General features: G+C 41.1%; 2 protein-coding genes and 1 long non-coding RNA gene across 5 annotated transcripts in view; 2 read left to right on the top strand and 1 right to left on the bottom strand.

Annotated features, from left to right (window-relative positions):
• Nucleotides 1-12,595, top strand: part of ift46 (intraflagellar transport 46 homolog (Chlamydomonas)) — a 30,578-nt gene extending 17,983 nt beyond the window's left edge. Inside the window, exons 2-7 of one of the 3 annotated variants that reach the window (XM_035996325.1) lie at nucleotides 1,979-1,997; nucleotides 7,290-7,499; nucleotides 8,377-8,684; nucleotides 8,822-8,915; nucleotides 10,193-10,324; nucleotides 12,066-12,594. In XM_035996325.1, coding sequence (XP_035852218.1) covers nucleotides 7,371-7,499; nucleotides 8,377-8,684; nucleotides 8,822-8,915; nucleotides 10,193-10,324; nucleotides 12,066-12,419 — 1,017 coding nt within the window. In that variant the 5' untranslated portion in view covers nucleotides 1,979-1,997; nucleotides 7,290-7,370 and the 3' untranslated portion in view covers nucleotides 12,420-12,594. Of the gene's footprint in view, nucleotides 1-1,978; nucleotides 1,998-6,972; nucleotides 7,500-8,376; nucleotides 8,685-8,821; nucleotides 8,916-10,192; nucleotides 10,325-12,065 lie in introns of those variants that run through there. The other 2 variants (XM_035996326.1, XM_031306383.2) reach the window with 2 other exon arrangements.
• A 38-nt stretch (nucleotides 12,596-12,633) lies between these two features.
• On the bottom strand, nucleotides 12,634-13,462 carry LOC116054703. Its single transcript, XR_004106127.1, has 2 exons — nucleotides 13,183-13,462; nucleotides 12,634-12,830 (listed from the first exon to the last, which is right to left on the bottom strand). It is a non-coding gene; the product is annotated as an uncharacterized LOC116054703 (long non-coding RNA).
• Nucleotides 13,463-14,785: 1,323 nt separating this feature from the next.
• On the top strand, nucleotides 14,786-19,354 carry LOC116054808 (zinc finger protein 239-like). The gene is made up of 2 exons (XM_031306547.2): nucleotides 14,786-15,364; nucleotides 18,202-19,354. The coding sequence occupies exons 1-2, from the start codon at nucleotides 15,110-15,112 to the stop codon at nucleotides 18,889-18,891; spliced, it is 945 nt and encodes a 314-aa protein (XP_031162407.1). The 5' UTR covers nucleotides 14,786-15,109; the 3' UTR covers nucleotides 18,892-19,354.
• The last annotated feature ends 5,630 nt before the right edge of the window (nucleotides 19,355-24,984 follow it).

Genomic DNA, 24,984 nt, shown 5'->3' with positions numbered 1-24,984 from the left:
ATGGCTCTTTTAGTTATCACAGTAGACACATTTCTTGTGAAAATCATATATTTTGTTTTGCCTGGTCAAAGTCAAAGTCAATTTAAGATTAAAAAGAGCTCTCTGGATTACACAAAAATCTGATTGTAAATTCTGACCATGAGTTTGTACAGACCGGCCCATCAAAGGGATACTTTCAGGCAGTTATTTACATAAACTGAATACATTTCCAACTAAAATTCCACCTCCATTACCTTCACTCTGGACAGATCAGGGCAAACTAGGGCTAATAACTTGCTATGCACTCCAGTGCACTCAAAAATGTTCCAATCTGTCAAAATATGTATAAACACCATTCATCCGGCTTGTTGCTGTGAACACAGAATGTGCATGTTTCTCTCTCTGCAGCTCTGTATTTAAGGAATAATTTGCATATTTGCATGATGTTTAGCTGTGGGGATGAGTGACATCTAATTGGGTAATGGCTGAAGTGAGAATGTCAAATCTTTCATCAGGAAAATGGTCTTCGCTGTTGGTTCTGCACAGCATGATATGTGGTGTGGGAGGAGGCATGACAGTGATGTAGCAATGATAGGACGCAGAGCACTCTACCCCTTGTTATCAGAAGCCTGGTACCAAGTGGAGCTGCATCTGGAGCCGTAATACAGGATATATATGTGTGTGTGTGTGTGTGTGTGTGTGTGTGTGTGTGTGTGCGTGTTTCTGAAAGAGATTTTTTGGAAAAAGCTTCAGTGTCAGGAGGTTCTGCTCTGAGCCAAAGCCTCTTTCCTCTGCTTTGACTGTGGAAAAGCTTTGTTGTTAACCCTCCTTCCTTCAGTTCACACTGCCGCGCAATCGCCATCCCCTTTCAGAATGCATGGGGAGGCAAGGGGTCAAAGGTTAAAGGGAAGGAGGTGACGTGGAAGGATGGAGGATGGTGTGTGTGTGTGTGTGTGTGTGTGTGTGTGTGTGTGTGTGTGTGTGTGTGTGTGTGTGTGTGTGTGTGTGTTTGTGTGTGTGTGTGTGTGTGTGTGTGTGTGTGGGTGCACCCTAGAGGAACATTCTCCAGACGCTATGAGGGGCAGCTATCAGGGCCGAGGAGCCTCGGAGGAATCAGTGACAGCAGGGGTCGAGCTGACAGACAGATACCTCTATCTGCCTGTGATAGGATAGGACACGCAGAGCACAGACTTATATGGAGGTGCTACTATGTGGCTACATCTCTGACTGACACTGCAAACTGTCGGCCAGATCCACAACAGACACCCACTGTCCGCTGCTCCCTGATGAACAAGGCTAAGTCTTTTTTTATGAGAGGAAATCTCTCGAGGTCCTTTCCAAACTCACCTTCTCTCTGGCAAACATCAGCAACAATGAGTTACTGATAGATAATGTCGAACAGGTGCATTGTCAAAGCTCTGCGTTTTCCTCCTTTATGGGCGAGGAATGTTTTTTCCTTCACTGTTTCCTTGCAGTGTAACATCTCTTCAGTCTGGCTGTTCCTATCATTTTCCATGCATTCCCTGTATTTATGGCTGTATGCACCACATTGACTGCGGTTGGTAGGACGGAGTTGGGGGTGCAGTGGCGGATCTAGAAACTTTTACATGGGGTGGCAAAGGGGGGGCAAGAGGTCTTGGCAGGGCCGGCGATTGCTATAGGCGAACTAGGCGATTGCCTAGGGCGACAAATTGGTGGGGAGTGCCTTCTATTGGTGCCCTTAAGCATATATCTTTCTCTTAACAACATTGATTAACGGACGATGGCGACGTTACGGTTGCGTTGCGTTGCAAGGCAATGGGCACACTCGATCAAGCTAACGTTAGTTAGATTATCAATTCTCAAAATGAAAATGTCCAAACTGGTGCACGGGGACTAAAACGAAGAAAAGAGGAGGAAGAGAAGAAATGTATTTTCATCTCAGACATTAGTTCTAAAGTGTAATCAAAATTGTGTTTTGTGTGACTGTTAATGGTTGACGTTTCATTGCTGATAGAAGCTAGCTAGTAAGCTTGCTTGGTAAATGGAGCTAGCTAGCTTGATCAAAACGTATTCAAGAATGTTTGACAGATGACCAATATTTGGAAGCACGTTCTCACATGTCGCCATTTCTCCAAGCAGTATCACTAGTGATAAACATACAGAATAAGTTGAACAGACTGACACAAGTTGACACATAGCTTTAAGTTCATTTTAACTATGTCACACATAGGATTCTTTGGATAAACACTATGGTTGTGGGCTATCGTTTACATAGCTTAATCCACAGGCTGTCTTTCACAAGCAACAAAATCATTTTTAAAAAAGGAAAATAAAAACCTAGTGTTAGCCAAACTGCTTTAAGGAGTAGCCTAGTGTTTTCTTCTCTCTTCTCATTTAACATGTGTCTAGCCTTCCAGCTAGGTAAACATTCAAAGTAATCAGAGAAAACATAGTGACGGTGCTATGAGGTGGAAAGCTGTGGCATGCTTGGGAGATGTCAGGCTATTGAAAGATTTTGCTGACAAATTATGTTCTATCTTAATGTAGAATCTGCTACGTGTGCATTCCACATAATACATTGCCTGGATTGTATTTACGGTCATGTAAATAGTAGATACATGTGAATACACGTAGTAAATGTAATGGTGTTGGTGATGAGTGGTGTTATGTTATGCTAATATTATTTTATATTTTAAAATGTCCAGATGCACTCCAGAAATGTTTGCAGAGACCCTCACCTCCTGAAGAAAGCTCAGCTGATCCCCCATGTTCACCTCTCTCTGAACCTTGTACGTTTGTTTATTTATATTAATTATTGGTGGTAGTAATAGTATTAGTTTTAGTAGTAGAAGTAGTAGTGGGCTATAAATGCATATTAATACAGCTATAATCATCTGTTATAGTTCAAGATTCTGTAAATACACTCAAAATATGACCTCACACTTCCATTCATTGTAAAACTATGACTTTCAACCTCAGAGAGAAAATCTGTCAGTATATTGCCTATTGCCACCATGTATCTTTATTAAAAGATTAACATCAATTGTATGTATTTGCCTTCAGGTAAAGGAGCAACAGACACAACCGGCCCTGCTTCTACACTACAGCCTGCAGACACCCTATCCTCAACAACAACTTCTGATATCCATGAGTCCGTCAGGGGAGAACCTATTGATCCTGCTGACTGGCCAACCCTGTCTGACACGGTGAGGACTGAATTAGTCAGTAGAGGACCATAGCATACCAATCCAGATTTCCCCTTTCCAAAACGACAGGATGGACCAAGGATAAATCTTCAAAATGTATAAATGAGGGGCACATTAAAGCCACATGGCTAATTCAGTTGTTGTTGGAGTTTGTAAAGTTCCAAAGTTACTAAAAAAAGAAATTATATTGCCTGAAGTTCATGTATCAAAAATAAATGTACAGTATAATACATACAACATAGTGTACCTATAATGTATTGAAAAACATATTAATAAAATGAAAATTGAAAATTGAAAAGCTTCGCTCCCACCCAGCAGTACTCACTGGCAAAACGACAGCGATCTTGCACAGGCGAAAAAGCTCAAAGAAAACCTATTTAAAAGGCACCAAGAACGTCACAAACTCAGTCAGACTGGACGGGTTTACTTTGCCATTTGCTCTGTTTCTTTCAAGAAGTCTTTTTGCCTGGTGTATCTCAGCTTCACAGCCATATTCCTCAGTCACTAACAAACCAATTCTTCCATTAAGAAGTCATTGTTTGATGGGTTTAAAGCGCGTATACCCCTCATTATCTCGCTGCTAGAGTTTGAAAAGCGCCTGTCCACCTCACTGATCATTGAGTCTATGATGGGAATGAATATACCTATTCTAAAGGCATCTTTGCTGTCAACATGTGTTTGCTGTCCAAGTGTAGATGTTACAAGAGTATCATGTAGTCTCCGCAATACGTTCTCACTCCGAACTCGTAAAATACGGACGTTTGGACAGTGGCTGTCAGCGTCTGAAGCGATGAAAAAGGCGTCCTTCTGCTACACGGGGTTTAGCGAGTAGTATGTAAAGCCGAAATTCCGCGTAGGAAGGTTGGTTGGGGTGGTGGATGGGTCAAACACAGGACTTTCACCCCAGAGACCGGGGTTTGTGTCTCGCTTGTCCCGTTTCCTAAAGTCGCTTTCTTCTTTAACCGTCCCGTTCTTCCCGCGTGTCACGGAAGCGTAAGCCCACCCACAACCTTTTCCTTAACATAACTGCGTCAAAAGTGACGCCAATAGTCCCGACCAAGCATGTTTAGTTAAAGCGCGTTATATGACGCTAAAGGAGACTTTTAGCATCAACAACAACGACAAAGGCACCTGACCAAGCGTCGGTATTTTACGAGATGGGAGTGAGAACCTGTTGGTCTCCGGTTGAACATCGGCAACTTTCCCTCTTTGCCGTTTGGTTTAGTGCAGTGCCATTGAAATCACAGAGGATGCTGGCTTTGCCTCGTCCCCATAGCTCCACCCTTTCGTTCACAAAATCGTCTTGTCCGGTTTAAGAAAAGCCAAGATGGCGACAGCCAAATTGCCAAACTCAAGGCTTCAAAACAGTGGTCCACAAACCAATATGTGACTATACAGTCTATGGCTCCAAAGGGGTAATCTTCTAACCTTTTCAATGTACTGAGCCCATCGTCTTTCCTCTAGCACCACCCTCAGGATCTTGTCCTGAGACTTTAAACTTTTATTTCTCTCAAATTGTGTAGTCTTTATAAATACAACCACAGTTAAACCTACAAGATTGTTTGCGGTTATTTATAGTGTCTTAAATACAACCAAGGGGGTGGGTGGGTGGATAAGGAGGCTGAACAGACAAATGGGTAAAACTGTAGGAGGAAGAGGAAAGGGAGGACGCTGGTTTGTGAGAATGTGTCTTTGTTGGGCGTAGCTCCTCAGACAGAAAGAGCGATGTGCCGTCCAGTTTATTGTGAGAGTTTACGTCTGTTTGTCTGTCGGTTGAGGGATGTAGGACACCGAAGTGTGCTGTGTATTCACAGAGTGGGGGGTGGCTCAGGAAACGGCAGAAATAGGAGCTTCCCGGGGAAAAAGGCGAGGGGCGATCGCCCGCCGTTCTATAGGAGGAAATGAGCCACGTGGGCGTGGGCCTGACGGAGACTATTTCCAGCCCAGGGGCCCTTAGGTGGGGCCACCCACAGGAAATATGACATTTACATTTACATTACATGCACATTGAGGTATTTAGCTTATCAAGAATGACATGAGTACAATAGTCTCAGAAATTGACTAAGATCAGAAGCAACGAATGACAAGGAGTGAATGGTTCACAGCCTGTAACAATTTTCTGTGACTCCAAAATGGTATTTAAAGTAGTCACTTTAAATACCATTTTGGAGTCATATGTAACTTTTAAATGTTTCTGAAACTGTGTAACTTTTCATGTGATGATCATAAATGACCTGTAACAGCAAAGGAGACTAACAGTGTATTTTTATATAGTTTTTATTAATGCCTTTGCCTGGGTCCAATTTAGTTGTATCTTTTAAAGATACAACTTTACAGGGCCTGTAGAAGCTGAACATCAGCTCTGTCATCGAAACGGCACAGCAGAGAGGCCGTACTTCCTGCACCAGCTGAAGAAATCTCACCTCCAAAGTCAATGATGGTGCACTTTATCTTGTAAGTGTTACTTACTTGGCCATGAATCCTATTCTGATTCTGATTTGGAAGATGAAGATAGAAGAAAAATAATACTGAGTGAATTTGGGGACACAAATGATAGACATTTGGTGGAAAGTTAAACGTACAGTATTCTTCAGTTTGTCGTAACAGCCTATAGTCCAAGTGCAGGGGTTAGGTTGTATTATGTGTTGGTCTTTATGGTACCCAGAGAAATAAAGACAAAATAAAGACTATGTTCCAAAACAACATTGCTACAGTTCCAATGCGTGTGGTGTCTACACCCTACATACAGTAGCTTTCCATATCTAATAAGTTGAAAGTTTATTCCTAAGATTTATCCCATTTTTTTTTTTCATTCAGAAGTTCAAAAGTAATATTGATGTTGATGATTTAGTTTCTGTGAATTACAACCTGAAACGTTCTCTCATTTATTCTGGGCCTACTGAAAAAGTCTGGAGAGACATGTAGATCTTCACAGTTAATTATATGGATGATAGGCCTGCACGATTCGGGGAAAAATATGAATCACAATTTTTTAGCTTAGAATTGATATCGCGATTCTCTGCCACGATTTTTTTCTCACGAAGTGTAATGTTTATTGCACACATGAACCATGACAAAACAAAACTAATTGGCAGTACCAAACATAGAGTTTTTTTGGCCCCTATAGCACATTGATGGCTTCATTGAATACAGAAAATATAGTACATACTGGCCATTTAAGTACAGTAGGCTACCAGAAATAATGACATATAACACATTGAACTAAATATGGCCCTGATACAGGCTCTATCTGAACTCCTTGAACATGTCTTTACATAATTAAAACATGTCAATGTCAAATGCTTCCAATAAATTAATTGAACTTGAGAAAAAAAAAAAATTAAAGTCATTTAAAAATTGAATTGCGAACAGGGGTGAATCAAGATCGCGATTTTATAACATTTTATTGTGCAGGCCTAATGGATGATGTTAATAATGTAGCTTATATTTGGTTTATTAGATATAGACACTTACACTTGCCTCAATTCTTTCTATAGCAAAATGGTATGTTAACATATCTCAATTTACAAACAAAGATATTCTTTGTGAAAACCATTCAAATGTGTAATACCTGCCTTATCTGGATAAAGACTCATGTTATGTTATGTGTCATTTTATTGTGGTTGTTATTTAGGTTTTTTTAATTTATTTTTTTTATAAATGAGCTTTTTCTTACTTTATTTTTACATCTTGCTGTTTTCTAGTTTCTGTTTTGTCTAGTTTCATCGCTTGATGGCACTATTGCCTTGTTTGTATTTGCAACTGGCTTTCAATAAAGTTTATTTAAGAAAACTACAATCCCACGATGCATTGCGTGTTCCGTTGCCAGGATACAGCAGTACCCAGTTGCCAGCTCCATGGTTGCTAGCTGCCAGCTACGCTCGCTAACAGACTGACGCAGATAAAGGCGTTCAGAGTGAACTCAGACAGTTAGAGAGACATTTAAAACAAACAAGGAGAGTCAGTTTTATCTTTGTAGGCGCTTGTATCTGTTAAAGCGTGTGTTTGTTGTCTCGGACGGTTTAAAACCTCAGGTGGTGTGATTCGTTGTTAGATGCTAGCTGGGTGGCCAATGCTAGTCGGTCATAAAACCTGTAGCAGCAGTTAAACGGTTCACTCTTAAGTGCATCTAACGGGTAGACACATTTCTGTAACCTTAGCTAGCTAGCTAGTTGGGTTCTCCCGGTAATCCGTTAGCGTCCTATGGAGCGGGCTGGCCGGGGGAAAGACACCAGACTGCTGAAGAACCAGCCGTACGACGAGAGCCTGGAGGTGAATGACCCTGATGAGGTAGCGAGCGTCTACAGCCCGATTCCCCTCAGCCAGCGTCAGGTAACATCCACCGGCCATCACCGGTAACGTCCACGGCTCTACTGCCTCGCTTCAGGGCATTCAGGCAGGCTCACCGCCCGCCCTGTTGTGTATGTGTGTGGATGGAGGATATACTTTGTGTGTGTGTGCGTGTGCATGTGTAGACTGAGGTTATACTTTGTGTTTGTGTTTGTGTGTGTGTGTGTGTGTGTGTGTGTGTGTGTGTGTGTGTGTGTGTGTGTGTGTAAACGGAGGATATACTGTGTGTGTGTGTGTGTGTGTGTGTGTGTGTAGACTGAGGTTATACTTTGTGTTTGTGTTTGTGTGTGTGTGTGTGTGTGTGTGTGTGTGTGTCTCCATGTGCATGTGTAGACCTAGGATATACTGTGTGTTTGTGTGTGTGTGTCTGTGTGTCTGTAGACGGAGGATATACTTTAATATATCTTAAAAAGATATATTGTGCAGCCTAGGGCTGGGTGATATGGAGAAAATCAGATATCACATTATTCTTGACCAAATACCTCGATATCGATATTGCGGCGATATTCTAGGGTTGACTATTGGTGCTTTAATAAAATATCATCACACTTAGATTTTAGATAAATAATCATCAGTAATGTGGACATAATGTATAAGTGGGGAAAAGGCAAATAATAGAACAGTTACAACAGTCTGGTAGGTTCAGAAAAGTACATCACTTTACTGTAACGCAGCCTTTAAAACCAGAAAAAGACAACACTTATGTCATATCACGATATTACGATATCCAAAATCTAAGACGATATCCAGTCTCATATCAGCCCTAGTGCAGCCCTAGTTCCAACGGAAACCGTAGCAAACCGGTGCACAGTTTTGAGATTGAACGTGCCCCAGATGAAGATGATTCTTGTCTTTTCAGCCAGAGTCCAGGAGAAGCAGGAAGGGGCGTGGCCTGATGTCGGCCAACAGTGACGAGTTTACTGAGGACCGCAAGCCTCAGAGGCCCAACGAGTCCGCTGGCGGCCTGCCTGGCGTCAGTCCGAACGGAGAGGACGAGGAGGAGGAGGAAGAAGAAGAAGAGGAGGAGGAGGAGGAGGACTCCGATGAAGATGACTCGGACGATGACGACGAGCTGGGCGAGGCCCCCGAGGGCGCGTACAACCCCGCCGACTACGCCAACCTGCCGGTCAGCACCGAGATCAAAGAGCTGTTCCAGTATATCACACGGTAAACACTTTGCAGTAGAAACGCACAGCTTAAACTTCTTTTTTCAACAAAAAAAAAAAATACAATTCCCCCATACATTTTGTGTCTCTCTCTGTGGGATTTTAAATAGAAGACTGTTGTCTGTTGTCTCCCCTCAGCTACAGCCCTCAGCCCATCGAGCTGGAGCACAGCCTGAAGCCCTTCATCCCAGAATTCATCCCAGCTGTCGGTGACATCGACGCCTTCCTGAAGGTACCGACACAAACTGTGTGCTCGTTCATTAGGGCTGCAGAAACAGCCTGTTTGAGTCTCATTGTTGCTAGTGCAGTTTTCAATTGATGTTTTCTGATCATTTCTGCTGCCTGCGTGTTTTCATGTCCCGGCTGTTGTTCGTCTCAGTGGGTTGTTCATAAATCATCTGATAACATCACTGAGAGACACAACGTTGCTGAATCTGAAGAGTCTTCTTATTAACTGCAGCAGGATGAACCGATCAATCAACTTCCGAGCAAGATATATTATTGTCTGCTGGAGGAAACTGTTGGACCAATTAGGAGCTGAAGTGTGTGTGTGTGTGTGTGTGTGTGTGTGTGTGTGTGTGTGTGTGAGATTGGGCAACTCGTAATAAAACTAAAAAATACAAATTTGAATCCTACAAAAGTTAAAGCGTAACTCTCGCCAAAATGCAACCTAGGGTCTTTTTGTGAATGTACCCGAGTCAAACTTTCATTTAAAAGCATATTTAGGAACGGAAGCGCCACTTTTAAGATTTACCGTATTTTCGTTTTTCGGTCAAATGGCCTTTTGCAAACGTAACAGGGAGGAGAGTAAAGATGGAAAGCTCCTAAAGCTTAGTTCCATATAAATGCACGGATAATTTGTTGTTTTGTCGTCAGTGAAACACAATATTGACCTTGTAGTTGAAAAAGGAGCCTCATATAAGAATGACATTTCCTCCTATGGAGTCCGTTCATTCACATTCAGAGTTCTAGTTTTCAAATGTTACTTTCTTTTTTTAGTTTTAGTCTCTTTTTCATTGTGAAAAAAAAACATTGTATTACACCTGACCAAGTTCTACTGGTAGTAGTCCTGAAAATGCCCCCTATAGTGTAGTGGCTTTGAATGACGACCAAAAACAAGTGTATTGCTGCAGTTTTACACACAAGAAAGTGAACAACTTAAGCATGACGGACGTGTTTTCCATCTAGCGTCTCACGTTCATCTCATCACAAGCTAGCGAGAGTACACAACAGACAACTTCTGTGTAGGCTACTTCAAAATAAAAGCACTTCCTGTGACGGTTAGAAGGAAAACTGAAATCACTGTTAAACGAATACTGTTGTGTACCTTTTCACATATCAGCTGTAAATCAAGAACTGTAAATAATGTAAATAGTGAGTTTTAACCACACTTTAGTTTTAAACTAAACAACACCAATTGCTTATTCAAGTGCTTTAAACAAACAATTTCACAACACCCCCTTCATCTTTGGGACCCCGTGACCTGACTGTGTCCCGTGTGGCGTTCAGGTGCCGAGGCCGGACGGAAAAGCGGACGACCTGGGTATGCTGTGTCTGGACGAGCCCAGCGTGAAACAGTCGGACCCCACGGTGCTGTCGCTGTGGCTGTCAGAGGAGACCAAGCAGCACGGAGCCAGCGAGGTACTGATGATCATCATCAACCTGTAACACTCACACTCACTCACACACACACACACACACACACACACACACACACACACACACACACACACACACATTCATTTGGCATCTCTTTGTAGTCGGTTTGTGTCCCTTTGTGGTAGTTTTGTGTCTCTTTTTCACATCATTTTGGACCGTTATTATCACCGTATCTGTGTCTAAAACGTAAAAGCTAGAGCAGATAATCAATAAATAACATTAAAAAGTTTAAAGACCAAACTTGCTAAAGAAGTCCGACCACAATCATTAGGTCTAAGAAAAGTCCTTTAGTTGCATTCGTTTGTCTTAGGGTGCTGCACCTAAACCTTATAATGGCAGGGAAAACGCTGCACTTATCATATCGCGAGGGAAACATTTCGAATTTCATGCGCAGCAGTACCTCGAACGCCTCTTTGATCTGACCAACCTCTGACATTACACCTACGAGGTCCATAGACTTAACAACGGTCACACAGGCATCATGTGGTGTAGGCAACGTGTGTTTCCTTTAGGTAACCGTAAACTGTAAAAAAAAAAAAAAAAAGTAATGGACATAGCATCCGAGACGTCACCCGTTTGGTTTGTGGAGGTTTTGAAGCCAGTTTGGCGATATAAGCCATCTTGTTTTTTTGCAACTGGATGTGAAGTTTTGTACATTTATTTGCAAGTCAAATCTACACAACAAAATAAATGACATCCACAGCAGGTAATCAGTAGTTTCTGAAGTGTATTTCCTCTCTCAAAGGCATAAGCTCCTGTTGAAATAATTCTAATCAAAACACAACAGAGGGCTCAGCCCAGTTAACTATAAAGTGGACCTATTATGGCGTTTTTCCATTACATGGCACCTGCTCGACTCGACTCGACACACTGTGCGTCCGTTTTCCATTGCAGATTTTAGTACCGCCTCAGCGTGGCTGGTCGTCTTGCCGGCTCGACGCACACACCAGCGCACAAGTATAAACATCAGGCCACTTGAGCTTGTTTTACAGTTCTGTGGAGACTCCACGCAGAGCTTTCACCGTAGCCTATGTAATATGCGGCCTGATGTATACATTTGTCACCTGGTGTGTGCGTCGAGCCAGCATGTGTGTGTGTAGTTAGGCTACGGCGAAAGCTCTGCCTGGAGCCTCTGCAGAACTGTAAAACAAGCGGCGCCGTAGTAAACTGCCGTGACCTAACGCGACACACACAAAGAACGTGGAAGGTGTGTGTTGTTGCCAGAAGACACATTTTATTTCAGAAGAAGCTGGAGGCAGCAAAAAAAACATAGCTGGCTAAACTGTTTAAAAATAGCGGGTTTGATCAGGACACCCCCGTCTGTCGCTTTCACGTCACCTTTTCGGCTTGCCTCAGCTCGCTTGGAACCTCGACTGAGGTGATACTAAAAAAAGTACCTGTTAGCAGGTACCAGGTACTTTTTTTCGTAATGGAAAACCAAAAAAGGAGAGTAGAGTTGAGGTGAGTCGAGCAGGTACCATGTGATGGAAAAGCGCCATTATATAGCATTTTTAAGTTCATACTTGTATTCTGGGTTTCTACTAAAACATGTTTACATGCTTCATCACGTAATGTTCAAAAACACTTTATCTTTCTTGTACTGCCCATGGCAGCTGCTCCTGTATTCACCCTCTGTACGAGACGCTCTGTTGGAGCACCTGTCTCTTTAAGTCCCTCTTTTTCGTATAATTCATGATCTCTCTCTCTGCTCTCTCACTTCCAGTTGAAGAAGGTGACGAGTGTAGCCAGTCCCCAGTCCAACCCTCGGGCGGTGGACAGCTGGGTGGAGAGCATCAGCGCCCTGCACCGCTCCAAACCCCCGGCCAGCGTGCAGTACAGCCGCGCGATGCCGGACATCGACAGTCTGATGCAGGAGTGGCCGGCCGAGTTGGAGGAGCTGCTGGGTCGCCTGCAGCTGCCGCCCGCCCGTCTCAACTGCAGCCTGGCCGAGTACACCGACGCCGTCTGCAGCCTGCTGGACATCCCCGTTTACGGCAGCCGGATCCAGTCTCTGCACCTGCTGTTCAGCCTCTACCTGGAGTTCAGAGACTCGCAGCACTTCACACGCAGAGCTTAGGAAGAGGCTGGAGGATCTTCATCAGAGGGACACACCTGAGAAGATGCAGGGAGAACTGAAAGCTGACATCCTGATTTAAAGTCTGTATTCCGGCTGCTTTGCTTATATTCCTCAAAGTGTCACAGACAGGGTTCAAAATTAACTTTTTCATCCACCAAATGGCTAGTGAATGTGCAAATTCTACCAGCCGCTCAATAGATGACTTGTTTTTATTGGCCGGTGAGTGAAGCACATCTTCCAGCCCATTGCATATTTTAGCAGCATTTGGCTGGTAAACGGTGCTAATTTTGAGCCCTGGTCCCAGCAGTTGTTTATTGGTTCAGAAATTCTGGGATCATACGTGAGACAACATTCTCAGTTTGTGTTCCATTTTCCTTTTATACTGTCAAACTTTCAAATAAATGTATCTCTCTATATATATATATATATATATATATATATATATATATATATATATATATATATATATATATATATATATATAATAACCATATACAACGGCTATGACGTCTAATTCCTTTGCACAATAGCTATCACTCACGTTAGACCAACGAACTGATAGCTAGTGCAACGGAGGGAAGCCGTTCATCTACACACAGAGCTGGTTTTAATTCGTCAAAGTATCGTTGTAAAGGGGCTGTACTCGATATTCAGAAAAAAAGTGTTCTGGGGTTGCCTCCACACGGCTCCCACAGACCGTTCCCCAACTCCTAAAAATACCAACGCTTTGTCACAACCTTCTGTGTCTGATATTCGTGCACACACGCCCGGACCGGCTATCCAAAACAAAGAACAGAGAAGCTTGGATTACACACACAGCGGGAGTGTGACTTCATTCTCTGCTCAGGACACCATTATACTCCACTGTATCTTTAAGTACATAGCAAATATACGAGCACATTTCACCTAGCAATCTCAAAAATGTGTGAGAAGTAATCTGGGGAAGGTTTTTTTGCCTCATCAATGCCTAGATGCTGGCCTACAGTATACTTTTAATTCTTTAGCCACATTTTCATGATTACATATTACTTACTAAAGGAAGAGTATGAAGGCGTTTTCACATTGTGGTATTAGTACTTTTGCTGCGCTCCATTTACCTTACTTAAGTCAGAGGTCAGAACTGGGAATGACATCACACCAAGTTGACTGCGTTCCTGTTGCAAGTCAGAAAAAAACGGGCTAGGGGGACATATCCATATCCAATCCATATGCGGTAATTTGCGCATGCAAACTCCATGTCCCCAGATAGCAGATGGACAGTACTGTGTGTACATCTGATTATAATGAGACACGAATAAGACAAAAGTGCTAATAAACAGTATATTCAGACAGCTTTCACTACTGTTGAAGCTCGGAGCAGCCATGTTGGGATTGTGATGTCGGAGCTGGAGAGGGTCTCCCGACTTTCCAGTAGGTAAATCCGACTAAAGCTTCTTCCAACAGACTGACTAGCTACATTTATAAAGCCTTGGCAGTTAGGTCACAGCCTAGCAAACAGGAAACATTGGATCTGCCATTGTAGTCCCGAGTTACAGTGGAGCTACATATGTAGCTCAGCGTAAATTCTTTCAGGGAGACTTAAGTAACTTTATTACTTCTCTCCTAAACTGATCAGCTGTTTTCGAGAGAGTCACTTTTCAGTCACGTATTTCACAAGCCAATCACAGCATGACATCCATGTTTTAAATCTGTTCTCTCCTCTGCGGCTGTCAGTTGTCACTTCAGGCAAGAGTGCGACCCTCCTCCTCCCCTTCCACCTCCAGGCATCTTCACCCACGGCACTCTCGGTCGTCTTCTGGCTGACCACTCCCATCACTCCTTCGTTTTCGTGCCCTTTCACCGTCACCACAAGTGTCTAGACTCCATCGGGGGATATGTCTGGGTTTTTCTAACTACTACTCTCTACTCTCCAAATACTATGTACAATTCATATTTTGCATATGTAACTTACAAATAAATCTCGCATATCTGCAACGAAGTCTCTCCTGATTGAAATGCTATATTGATGGCTCTGGAATGGGTGGGAGAATATAGACCAAAGAAGGCCCTAGTCTGTAGTGACTCTCTAGCTGGCCTGTAAGATCAGGAACATCTAGTATATTCTATGAAATCATGACAGCACATGCAGGAATAAGAAGACATGGTGTTATTATTGTATATGTATGTGGATTCCTGCTCACATAGTCATTTTGGCTATTGAGAGGGTGGACAAGCTAGCCAAGCAAGCGGTGAGGAGGGGAAACAGACAGTTATTAAATTATCAAAAACAGAAGGAAAGAGCATTGTGTAGAAGGAAATAAACAAAATGTGGTAACAGCCCTGGGAACAACAACAAAAGTGGAAGACATTTACATAACATCCCAAATAGTGTTGGTAATGTTAGGAGAGGAGGAGGAAATAGGAAAGAGGAGACCGTCATCAGCAGACTGACAATTGGGCATACTTATTTGAATAGTACGCTTTTCTTCATGGGGAAACATCCAACAGGGTTGTGTAATAGATGTAAAAAACTGCAACATGTTTCAACTAAATGTAGGAAATATATGTTAGAGAAGGATCATGACGGAGGGAATGAGAAGAGCAGAGAAACATACTGGAATGTGGAGGAGGTGAACGAGGCAGGAGGTATCCGATTAGGCAACTGTAGGTGAAATGTGTAACCAGTAGTTGGCGGTAGTGCAACGCAATGGATGCAAAACGCCATTAAAATACACAAGAAAAAGAAGAAGAAGAAGGCTTCACGAAAGTTAAGTTCAAGCGCCCAGGTAGACACACAGACTGTATATAAGAAGCAGACACAGAGGAGACCTGCTGGACTTCAGAGACCGACCGGGACTACTACAAGAAAGGAAATGATGGTGGACAACGAGAACCCGGAGCAGCAGAGCAACAGCGTTCCCGAAAGACAAGCAACAGGCTCGTCCTCTGGTACCAATAATGTTCAGGTGAGTGTTCGAGACTGACACCAGGAAGAATCTCGAAGGTTCCGGGGTATCTGTTAGATATCAAATGTGGAAAAGGGAACTCTTCAAAAATGCTCCAGGTTGACGCGTTTTTATGTCCATGTTTGCTGCTTTCATCTTGACTCAAACAAACTAAACTCCCTTCACTTTGTTGTCGAGAGCGAGCGAGCGGAACAAACTGAGACGTAGAGGTTATTTCCCTCCAAAACTTACAAACAAAACATGTTTTTACAAATGTATCCGAAAACATATGATTATAGCCGAACTATCAAGATTCTCGATAACAGGAGTCCAAACTTTACACCATAAACCCTTTAAAAAAACCTCATTAAAATCGGTTGAGAAATGTAAACATAGTGCTTTTTATCTAGAAAGAAAACGTAGTTTACTGGTCCAATATGGCGGCTACGTGCTCCTCCTTTCTCCACCAACAGTACTAGCAGTTGCCAAATGTAAATTAATCCTAAACTGACTGGATTTAGTTCTCCACAGGGTTTCCGTGCGGTCTTAATGTCTTAAAAAGTCTTAAATTCGCTGATGTATATTATGATCTGTATTATGATATGTATTCTAAGTGGGTAAAGGTAAATAATTAAACAGCTAGTAAGTCTGGTAAGTTGAGAAAGTGACATCTCTTTACTGTAATGCAGCCTTTAAAACCAGAAAAAGACATTTGTGTCATATCAGGATATAGAGGGTTTTCACAACGCGTCATTAGACGCGTCATCAGACCCGAAGTCGCCATGTTGGAGGTACTCCGCATCACAACAAAGCACAGGCACTGAAGTAGATCCCGAACGGCGTCAAGGAAAATGGTTAATTATTGCCGTGTTTTAGGTTGTACCAATAGGTCAGACCGAGAAAAACATTTGGAATGTTATCGACTTCCAAAAGTTATTAAAAACCAGGGAGAGAAATGCCAGAAGTTCTCAGAGGAAAGGAGGCGCATGTGGTTGGCAAAGCTCAACCAGGATCTACGAGGGAAAAATCTGTCTTAGGTCTTTGAAATGAAAAAAAAAACTATTGAGAGTCACTTGGCTACACCTCGAGTATCGCAATGATATCATACAGTTAAGGTTAGGTTGATTAAAGACGTTATTGCATTACCTACTTTGGCTTCACAACACATGGTCGTTGATGACTTGGTACTGCGTCTCCCTCACCCATCCACACACCATCTGGTTATAGGCCTCCAAACTTTTGTAGGATTTAAGGTCTTCCGCTGTGTATGGGCTCGGCGAGAAAACCAGGTAGTTGACAACTGAATGGAACTGAATGAACTCGGGATATGCAACTGAAGGAAGAATCACCGGGTCGCCATGGATCCAAGAAGAGGGAGCCAACTTGTAGGGATCTGCATCGCCAGTGAACTGTAATTTCTCAAAATATCACGCCTTTTTGTGGTCTAAGTCCTTCCATGCCTTTGCATCTTGGACGTGTTTTAATGAGCTTTTCTGTTGTTTAGATATAAAGTATGAAAGCATCCAAAGTGCACAATACTCCATTACTCCATTCAGTTGTTTACACCGAGTGCCTCCAACATGGCCGCGCATCCAGGATACCGCCCAGAACGTGACGTCTGTGAAAACCCTCTATTGCCATATCAAACATTTAAGACGATATCTATCTATCTATCTATCTATCTATCTATCTATCTATCTATCTATGTTGATATAATATCGATGTCTTCTTAGTTCATTTATTTGAAGATATAGTTTTCTATTTATTTTGATGTAGGGTTTGTTTTAAAAAAATCTTATACATTTTTGATAACTTCTTTGTTATTTAACATAAAATACAATCTCAGATGCACTTTTGATGCGACACATCTGTTTTGCACAGTTTATATGAAGGCTGAATGATTAATCGTTTTCAAATCGAGATATGAAAGAATGCGATTAGCCACGCTTAATCAAATGTTTAACACTTGGTTTAACATCTTTTATTCTTCTTTTTATTATATTTACTGTTTTTTCATAAGAAATGCGGGAATCATGTAACATATTACAGATTGACTTTATTTAAAATGATGGTAGAAGGTGCATTATGTAGATGCTGTTATTGAACTGAGGCAGATCAGACATTTCACTTTACAGCAAAGTAGTGATATTTTTTATTGGAATTGTTTTTATTATCTTTAGCTTTTGTGATAAATATTGTGTGTTTGACTCTTCAATGTCCCATGCTTACTAAAAGAAAAACACGTATTGCTGGCTGTTCATATCCATGTTCCATAAGAATATAGAGCAGTTTTGATGGTGTCTCATGTTCTAATGCTCCATGACATGTTTTATCTGTTACGCAGTGAATATTGAATTTACTTTAGCTAAACTTAAAATAATAATTGCAAATCGAATCCTAATCGCAATATCTGGCAGAAAAATCGCCATTACATACATACATTTTTCTTCTACACATTTTCAGCGCTTATTTCTATGTCCCATATATTCTGATATAAAACAAAAATTTAAAACGGGTCCATGTGACCCGAAGTCAACACAAGGGTTAATACTTTTCCTATTGAAACTTTATTTTTTCATTCAGAACACAAGAGAAAATAAGAGTTTACTTGCAAAATAATAATAATTATTTAATTAATTTGATTTTCTCAATTATTCAGTTTTTGTGATCATTGGGAGCTGAAATTGTGATTGTGATTTTAAATTTCGATTCATTGCACAGCCCTACTTAAAATCGTGAACCGTATTGAATTGTGAGTTGAGCCCATCCTTACATCCGTAGCTCTAAATGTTTTGTATGGCTCGCTCCACCGTGACATCCCACTAACTCTCTCTCTCTCTTTCTCTCTGTCGCTATAGAAACGTGGAGGACAAGAGGCACATTCCAAGTCTTGTCAGGGACTTGAGACTGGAGTGAAACCGTACAGCTGTGACCACTGTGACAAAGTGTTCAAAAAGATGAGTCACCTGAAAAACCATCAGAGCGTTCACACTGGAGACAAGCCGTACAGATGTGACCAGTGTGGCAAAGGTTTTGCGAGGGCAGGCTCCTTAAAAGTCCATTATGGCATACACACTGGAGCCAAACCATATACCTGTGACCAATGTGGGGCAGCCTTCCTACACAAGTGTCACTTCAAAAATCACCAGTACATTCACACCGGAGAGAAAAATTACATCTGTGACCAATGTGAGAAAGTTTTCACCACTAGAGGTGACCTAAAAAACCATCAGCGCATTCACTCGGGGTACAAACCGCACAAGTGTGAGCACTGTGGGGCAGCTTTCACAAGGCGAGGTCCACTGATTCGCCACCTACGCATTCACTCCGGAGAGAAACCGCACTGGTGTGACATCTGCGGGAAACTCTTTGCCCGGGGATTTGCCTTGGACGTCCACCGACGCGTTCACACGGGAGAGAAGCCGTACTGGTGCGAAGAATGCGGGAAGACCTTTGGTTCGGGGAGTACCCTCAAAAACCACCAACGCATTCATACAAAAAAAGAAGAGCCCAAAACGACAGTCGGCGACATTAAACATTATTGCTAAGGCCATATGGTCAAAATTTAATGATTTTATAAATTATGTCATAACAGTAACTTATTTCACCGGTAAATTGCTGCAAAACGACAAAAACACTGTTTAACTTTAGCTGTCAGCGTTTTAACCGTGTTTAATCCAGCTACTAGCTAACGGTACGTTGTTAACTAGTGGTGGGCGGATCGATCGACATATCGATAATATCGATACCATCGTTGGTATTGATATTGATCAATACCAGTGTAATGAGATGGATACTTTAGTTTTTAGTTTCTCTCCAGCATGCACTGCTGCGGTTTCATCAAAGAGGCGACCTGGCTGTCTTCGTCTGTGCCGCTGCTTTCAAGTGCCGCTTCTGTCACAGCGTAGAGCAGGCACCTTTTGCTCCTCCTTCCCCCTCTTATGATTTGATGTTGTACCGTCACGTGACTCGGCGGCACCAAGCAAGCAAGCAGCCAGGCCCAGCAGCGGCCAGAAGCACACACACACACACACACACATACATACAAGCAGGACAGAGACGTATCGGCGATACTGGCCCTGTATTTACTTGGTATCGGATCGATACCAAGTAAATACGCAGGCAAAGGCACCAAAATCCACGTTGCTGTTCTGTCCGGTAGATACCGGTCGTTTAGGCACCGGGTTTCGTTACCCAACCCTAGTCCCGTTCTACGGATTCACTGTGTTTAAATGATTCCTTATCAGGGCTCGGCAGTTACGGTTTCCCTTGGCAACCAGATTGAGTCAATTGGCAACCGTTTCGTGGCCTCTGGTTGCCCCATTTGGCAACCATCTGTTCAATATTCAATATATTTTTTTTTTTTAATACATAAAAACAAATCAAAACTTGACAATCTTATTTCAAAAGAAGTCAATATTTGATTTGGTTGTCTCTGTAAAGTTTAAACACTACAATCGTGCAAAACACAACATTTCAGCTGTTGTGCGACTGCTGTCCACACGCATGTTTGCCTTGAAAAGATACAGGCAATGCAATTTTCTGTTCACGTTAACGGCGCAAGTTAAAATCCGGTGCTAATATGGCACTGGTGCCCAGTATCTACCAGACGGAACAGCAACGCTGATTCCGGTGCCTCATTACGGTGCCACCTAAATGTCTCTCTGATGCTCCGAAACAGATGTTGGAGGTAACGGAAGCATCGCTGCATGTCACGCTAGTAAACACTAATAACACGTTACACAGCAGCTAACGTTAGCCTACCGTTTGCTACAGTAGTTACTGGATTAAACACGGTCAAAATGCTGACAGCTAAACGGTGTAGTGTGACTGTATTTCACTGTAGAAGCGGGATATACAACAGTCTGCTGCTAAAACTATAAGCTAAAAGACACAAACTAGCACTATGGTCACTGCTGTTTGAAAAACAACAGACGGTACAAAGGTTGCATTCACTTAAAACTGGTAAACCTCATGTTGCATTCAAAGTTATTGTAAAATACCCTTTTCTTTTTGTCATTTAACAGCAATTTACTGGCAAAATAAGTAATTATTTTTAAAAGTTATTATTACGTTTTAACAATCATTTAAATGTCCTCCTTTTTAGTTGCTGATCTGATAATGTATCCGATACGTGACTTAAAACCGTGATCCGAACCGCGAGTTTTGTGATCCGTTGCACCCCTATTTGAGAGAGATGGGAAATTATATTGCAGGCCATTCTCTCATTGTTCATTATTTAAATGTGTGGCATAGTTGCATATGAAATTAATTGCTCCAAATATAGGCAGTTTAAAACATGGCAACTGTATTGTCAATTTTGGCAACCAAAAGCTGATGAACCACTTTTAAAAAGTGAGCGTTGAGCCCTTTTGATCCACCTGGATTGTTACTTTCTAAGAAATAAATGATAGTTGTAGTACTATGTTGTACTAGTTTTAATTTTGCAAAAGAATTTATTTTATGATCTTTTGTTTTTATTCCTCTCAAAATGTGCGTTTATTTCAGTAATCAAGATTTCCAAACTCATTAACTTGTACACCGTCCATTGATTGGAGTATTTCCTCGATGAATCCCTTTTTTTCTGAGGAAATTCAATTGCTAAAGAAGGTTGTGGGATGTGGTCAAAAGCTCCGAAAAAAGATTATGTGAGCATTGTTTGTTGTTGTGAGAACGATTTATTACAAATGAGTTCCCATTGCTTTTGTCTGCTTCATATATTTCCTATTTGGAATTGTTTTGGAGTGCAACATTATACTGCATTTACCCCCTTTTTGTGTAATTTACCTGGCTTTTTGTGGCCTTTTATTTGAGAGGACAGGAAAGTGGGGGGAAAGAAAGGGGAATGACATGCAGCAAAGGGGACACGCGGGTCGGTCTCGAACCTGGTCCGCCGCGGTATGGACTGAACCTTGGTACATGGGGCGCCCCTCCTTTTGTGTAATTTTCATTAAATAATCTTTGTTACATTTTCTATTCACTGTTTTTATTTTCTATTACTGAATATGGTTGAGAATTGGACTCATCATTTGTTATCTAACACTAGTATGAAATATTATTTGCGTTGTAATTGTAATGATTTTTTTTATGGGATGTTATTTCTTTATTAATGATTTTAGATGTTCTGTGTATTTGTGTGACTCAGTTGTATTGGTATGAACTAATATGTTTTACACATGCTAGGTCAAGGTTCTAAATCATTAATTCTGTCTGGTCGCGCTTGATATGACTAGTATAATTCTCATTCACATCATGTTTATATTATGAAGACTTTTAATCAGAATTCTACCTAACTGTATGTGGAGTGTTGACCGGCTTTGAATTGTATATGAATGTCGTTTTTGTATGTCAATGCAATTCATGTTGATTATGTAATGTGTTGGCTCCATTTCCTAACAAAATAATGCAGAATAAATTTGATTATGACATCAGTATCTTTTGTTTTAGTTACTTTTACCACATTTACACCTGGTATTAAGATGGGATCACAAGTGGACAGCTCTATGTACAGATAAATACACTCTCAGGACACATTGAGTTCCGATCTCAAAAACCACATTTGCAGGAAATTAATATTCTAAGGGTCTGACAACATTATGGAAAGGATTTCTAAGGAGGTCGACTTTTCTGTTAGAGTAAAATTGCGTTCACTGAAGCCACCAGACTCTATGTAAAATATCAGTAATTTTAGCATCATAACATACTTTGCACATATAACAAACCAGGTAGACATAGCAAAGGGAATCCACGTTTACATATTACATTGTAAGAGCAGCATAGCAACTTTTGGGAACCTTTGAGGAACAGCTCAGTGTTGTGTGTGTGTGCATGGTCAAGAGAGAGAGACAGTGAATATCAGAGCAGACATGTTTTGGTGTAGCAGAGAAGAAATTAGCAGGACTAGACTGAGCTAAGATGAAGAAAGTATGAGAATAATGTGTTTTTTTTCTTTTTTTTTTCTTTTAACAAAGCATGAAAGCATGTTCTAGTAGAAACCCAAAATACAAGTATGAACCTGAAAATGAGGATGATATGTCTCTGTTAAGGCTTAGGTGAAAAAAAACACTTTTTAGATGTGGTCGGACTCCCCGTCATATGAACTAGATTATTTGAAGCATCCCCAGCCTTAAAGGGGCCCTTTTGCTCTTTAATATCACACTTTTCTTAAAAGAGATTGATTTAATATAAACGGTCCAAATCTATGCAACAGAGAGGGAGATATCCTGACTTAGTCCTTGGTGTGGGTCAAGTTTTACCAACACTCTTACATTACCCATAATGCAACTCTATAATGGGGATGTCATGTGATATTTAAGAAATGTCATGGCGGCATCTGTAGTGATCAATCAAATTCCTACAGAGGACCAGTGCCAGCCCAGGCCCGTTTGTGACGTGGACACTAACGATGCCTCTATTACTCATATTCTTTGTTATGCAAAGGGTTGTTAAATCGTGAGAGTGAAAGAACTGCCATGGGTGAATTAAGGAACGATAAAGATGGCACCGGTTCCATATACGACCGGGTCTGAGGCATGGATGTATTAAGAGAACATAAAGCCAGAGGCAACAAGGAAAAAAACAACAAGTACAAGGCCATCTTTGATTCCCTGCCTGTAGTGTGGGGATTGGGGGATGTTAGACAGCTGACCAAACCACTGTGAGGCATATGGAGGGGAGGAGAGAACAGTCCAGAAATAACAAAATATAAAAGAATAATTATATATTATAGATATTTCTTTTCAGATTTCTTTGTTCATTTATATCTACATATTTCAAATACATAAATTAATTTCTTTTTTTGCAGATATGGTCTATTGGTGAAGTAGCATTGATCACTTTGACGGGATAAAATCTGACATAATAACATTGTAGATATGACCGAAACTTCGGAAAAGCGTAATATGTCCACTTTAAGTCGCCAGCTAATGCTAATGCAAGCTAGCTAGCTTGGTTGGCAGAATGCTGAACAAGACATTTTTAGTCGACTAAATGTTCCAATCAACTTTGAAGAAGTGAAAGCACAGTGAAAGGGTCAAAGTTTAGGATGAAAACTAGGGATAGACTGATTATCGGCTTTCTTCGACATACTATACTATGGCTTTTTTCGACATACTATACTATTGCTTTTTTATCACTTTTTTCGACATGATATACTATTGCTTTATCATCATTATCATCATTAGTGGGAATGCTGTTCAGCAGCATTCCAACTATTGTTGTTCCTGTCGGCCATTTTGTTTATTAGTGGGAATGCTGTTCAGCAGCATTCCAACTATTGTTATTCTGTTCTTTCTTTATTCTTATTCCCTCTTCCGTACGTTTTTTGGCTCTCTGTAACTTCTGCATACATTCAGCTATTAAAACCATTCAACTTTTAAAATGTTCAGCTCTTTCAGCTAATGATGGGACTTCTTCAACTTTTTTTCTACTATTTATACTTTTTAAAATATTCAGCTTTTTATGACTTTTTTTTAACATTGAAGTCAATGAGAACATGCTTCAAATCCTTAAAATCTTCTTCCGCTCCCAAAATTTTCAGCTCCTTCATACTTTCACCTACAGACGCCAAACAAACTTTAAAATGTTCACAAAATATTCAGTTATCCGGCTCTATCTTTTCAGTTTGATATCTTTTACAGTTTTTGTGAAAAAGCTGTTTAAGTTTAGTGATCATTTCAGGATTTTTCTGTGTTTCTAGTGAGTGTGTATTGCGTCTGGCAGAGTGGATGATGTCATCGTTAGAGTGTAGCAGCTTAGGAAAAAAATCTTTGTCCCCTCTCTATAAATTGCTCTCACGCCCACAATATCTACTTGTCATACACAATTTATACATCAAAACGTAGGTATTTTTGTCTAGTTTCAGCCAATGTGCTCAGTTTTGCAATATGCCTTATACTGTTGGCTCGATGAGCTTCCAAATGACAAGAGTTCCACATCTCTGTCCATCCACTGCCCTGTTTAACATTCTTCACATTTCTGAGCGAAACGCAGAGCGAACCACTTTTTTAAATCGCTGATATGCCCACATTTTTAAGTTTATCAACATAAATTTTACATGAATACGTTCACAAAGGTCTTGTGGTGGTCACGATTACATCATTTCACCGATAGCCCTTATCATTTTAGCAGTCTGAGGCTTTATTTGAGAGCTTGCTCTGTGTCTTTGAATAGCTCCAGTGGGGCACAGCTGACAGTTTCAGCAGGTGACACGGTCGTTAACCTGATTAAAGATCAAAGAGATCTCATCACAGACTTCAAAGGGTGTTTATCACCATGGTCACAGGTCATTAGTAGCCATGACAACCCTTTCACAGACAGTCAACTTGAATACTACAGGCAGTAATATGAACATTAGTCTATATCTTGTGCGTTCCACTTCTGTCTGACTGTCTCTGTCTCTCTGTCTCTCTTTTTTTTAATTTTATTCCCTCTTCCGTACGTTTTTTGGCTCTCTGTAACTTCTGCATACGTTGAGCTATTAAAACCATTCAACTTTTAAAATGTTCAGCTCTTTCAGCTAATGATGGGACTTCTTCAACTTTTTTTCTATTATTTATACTTTTTAAAATATTAAGCTTTTTAACACTTTTTTAAACATTGAAGTCAATGAGATCATGCTTCAAATCCTTCAAATTTTCTTC

The sequence above is a fragment of the Sander lucioperca genome, chromosome 20, assembly GCF_008315115.2.
Source record: "Sander lucioperca isolate FBNREF2018 chromosome 20, SLUC_FBN_1.2, whole genome shotgun sequence".
NCBI classification, from domain to species: Eukaryota; Metazoa; Chordata; class Actinopteri; order Perciformes; family Percidae; genus Sander; species Sander lucioperca.
The sequence above is the reverse complement of the archived record's forward strand: the minus strand, read 5'-3'. Positions and strand labels throughout refer to the sequence as shown.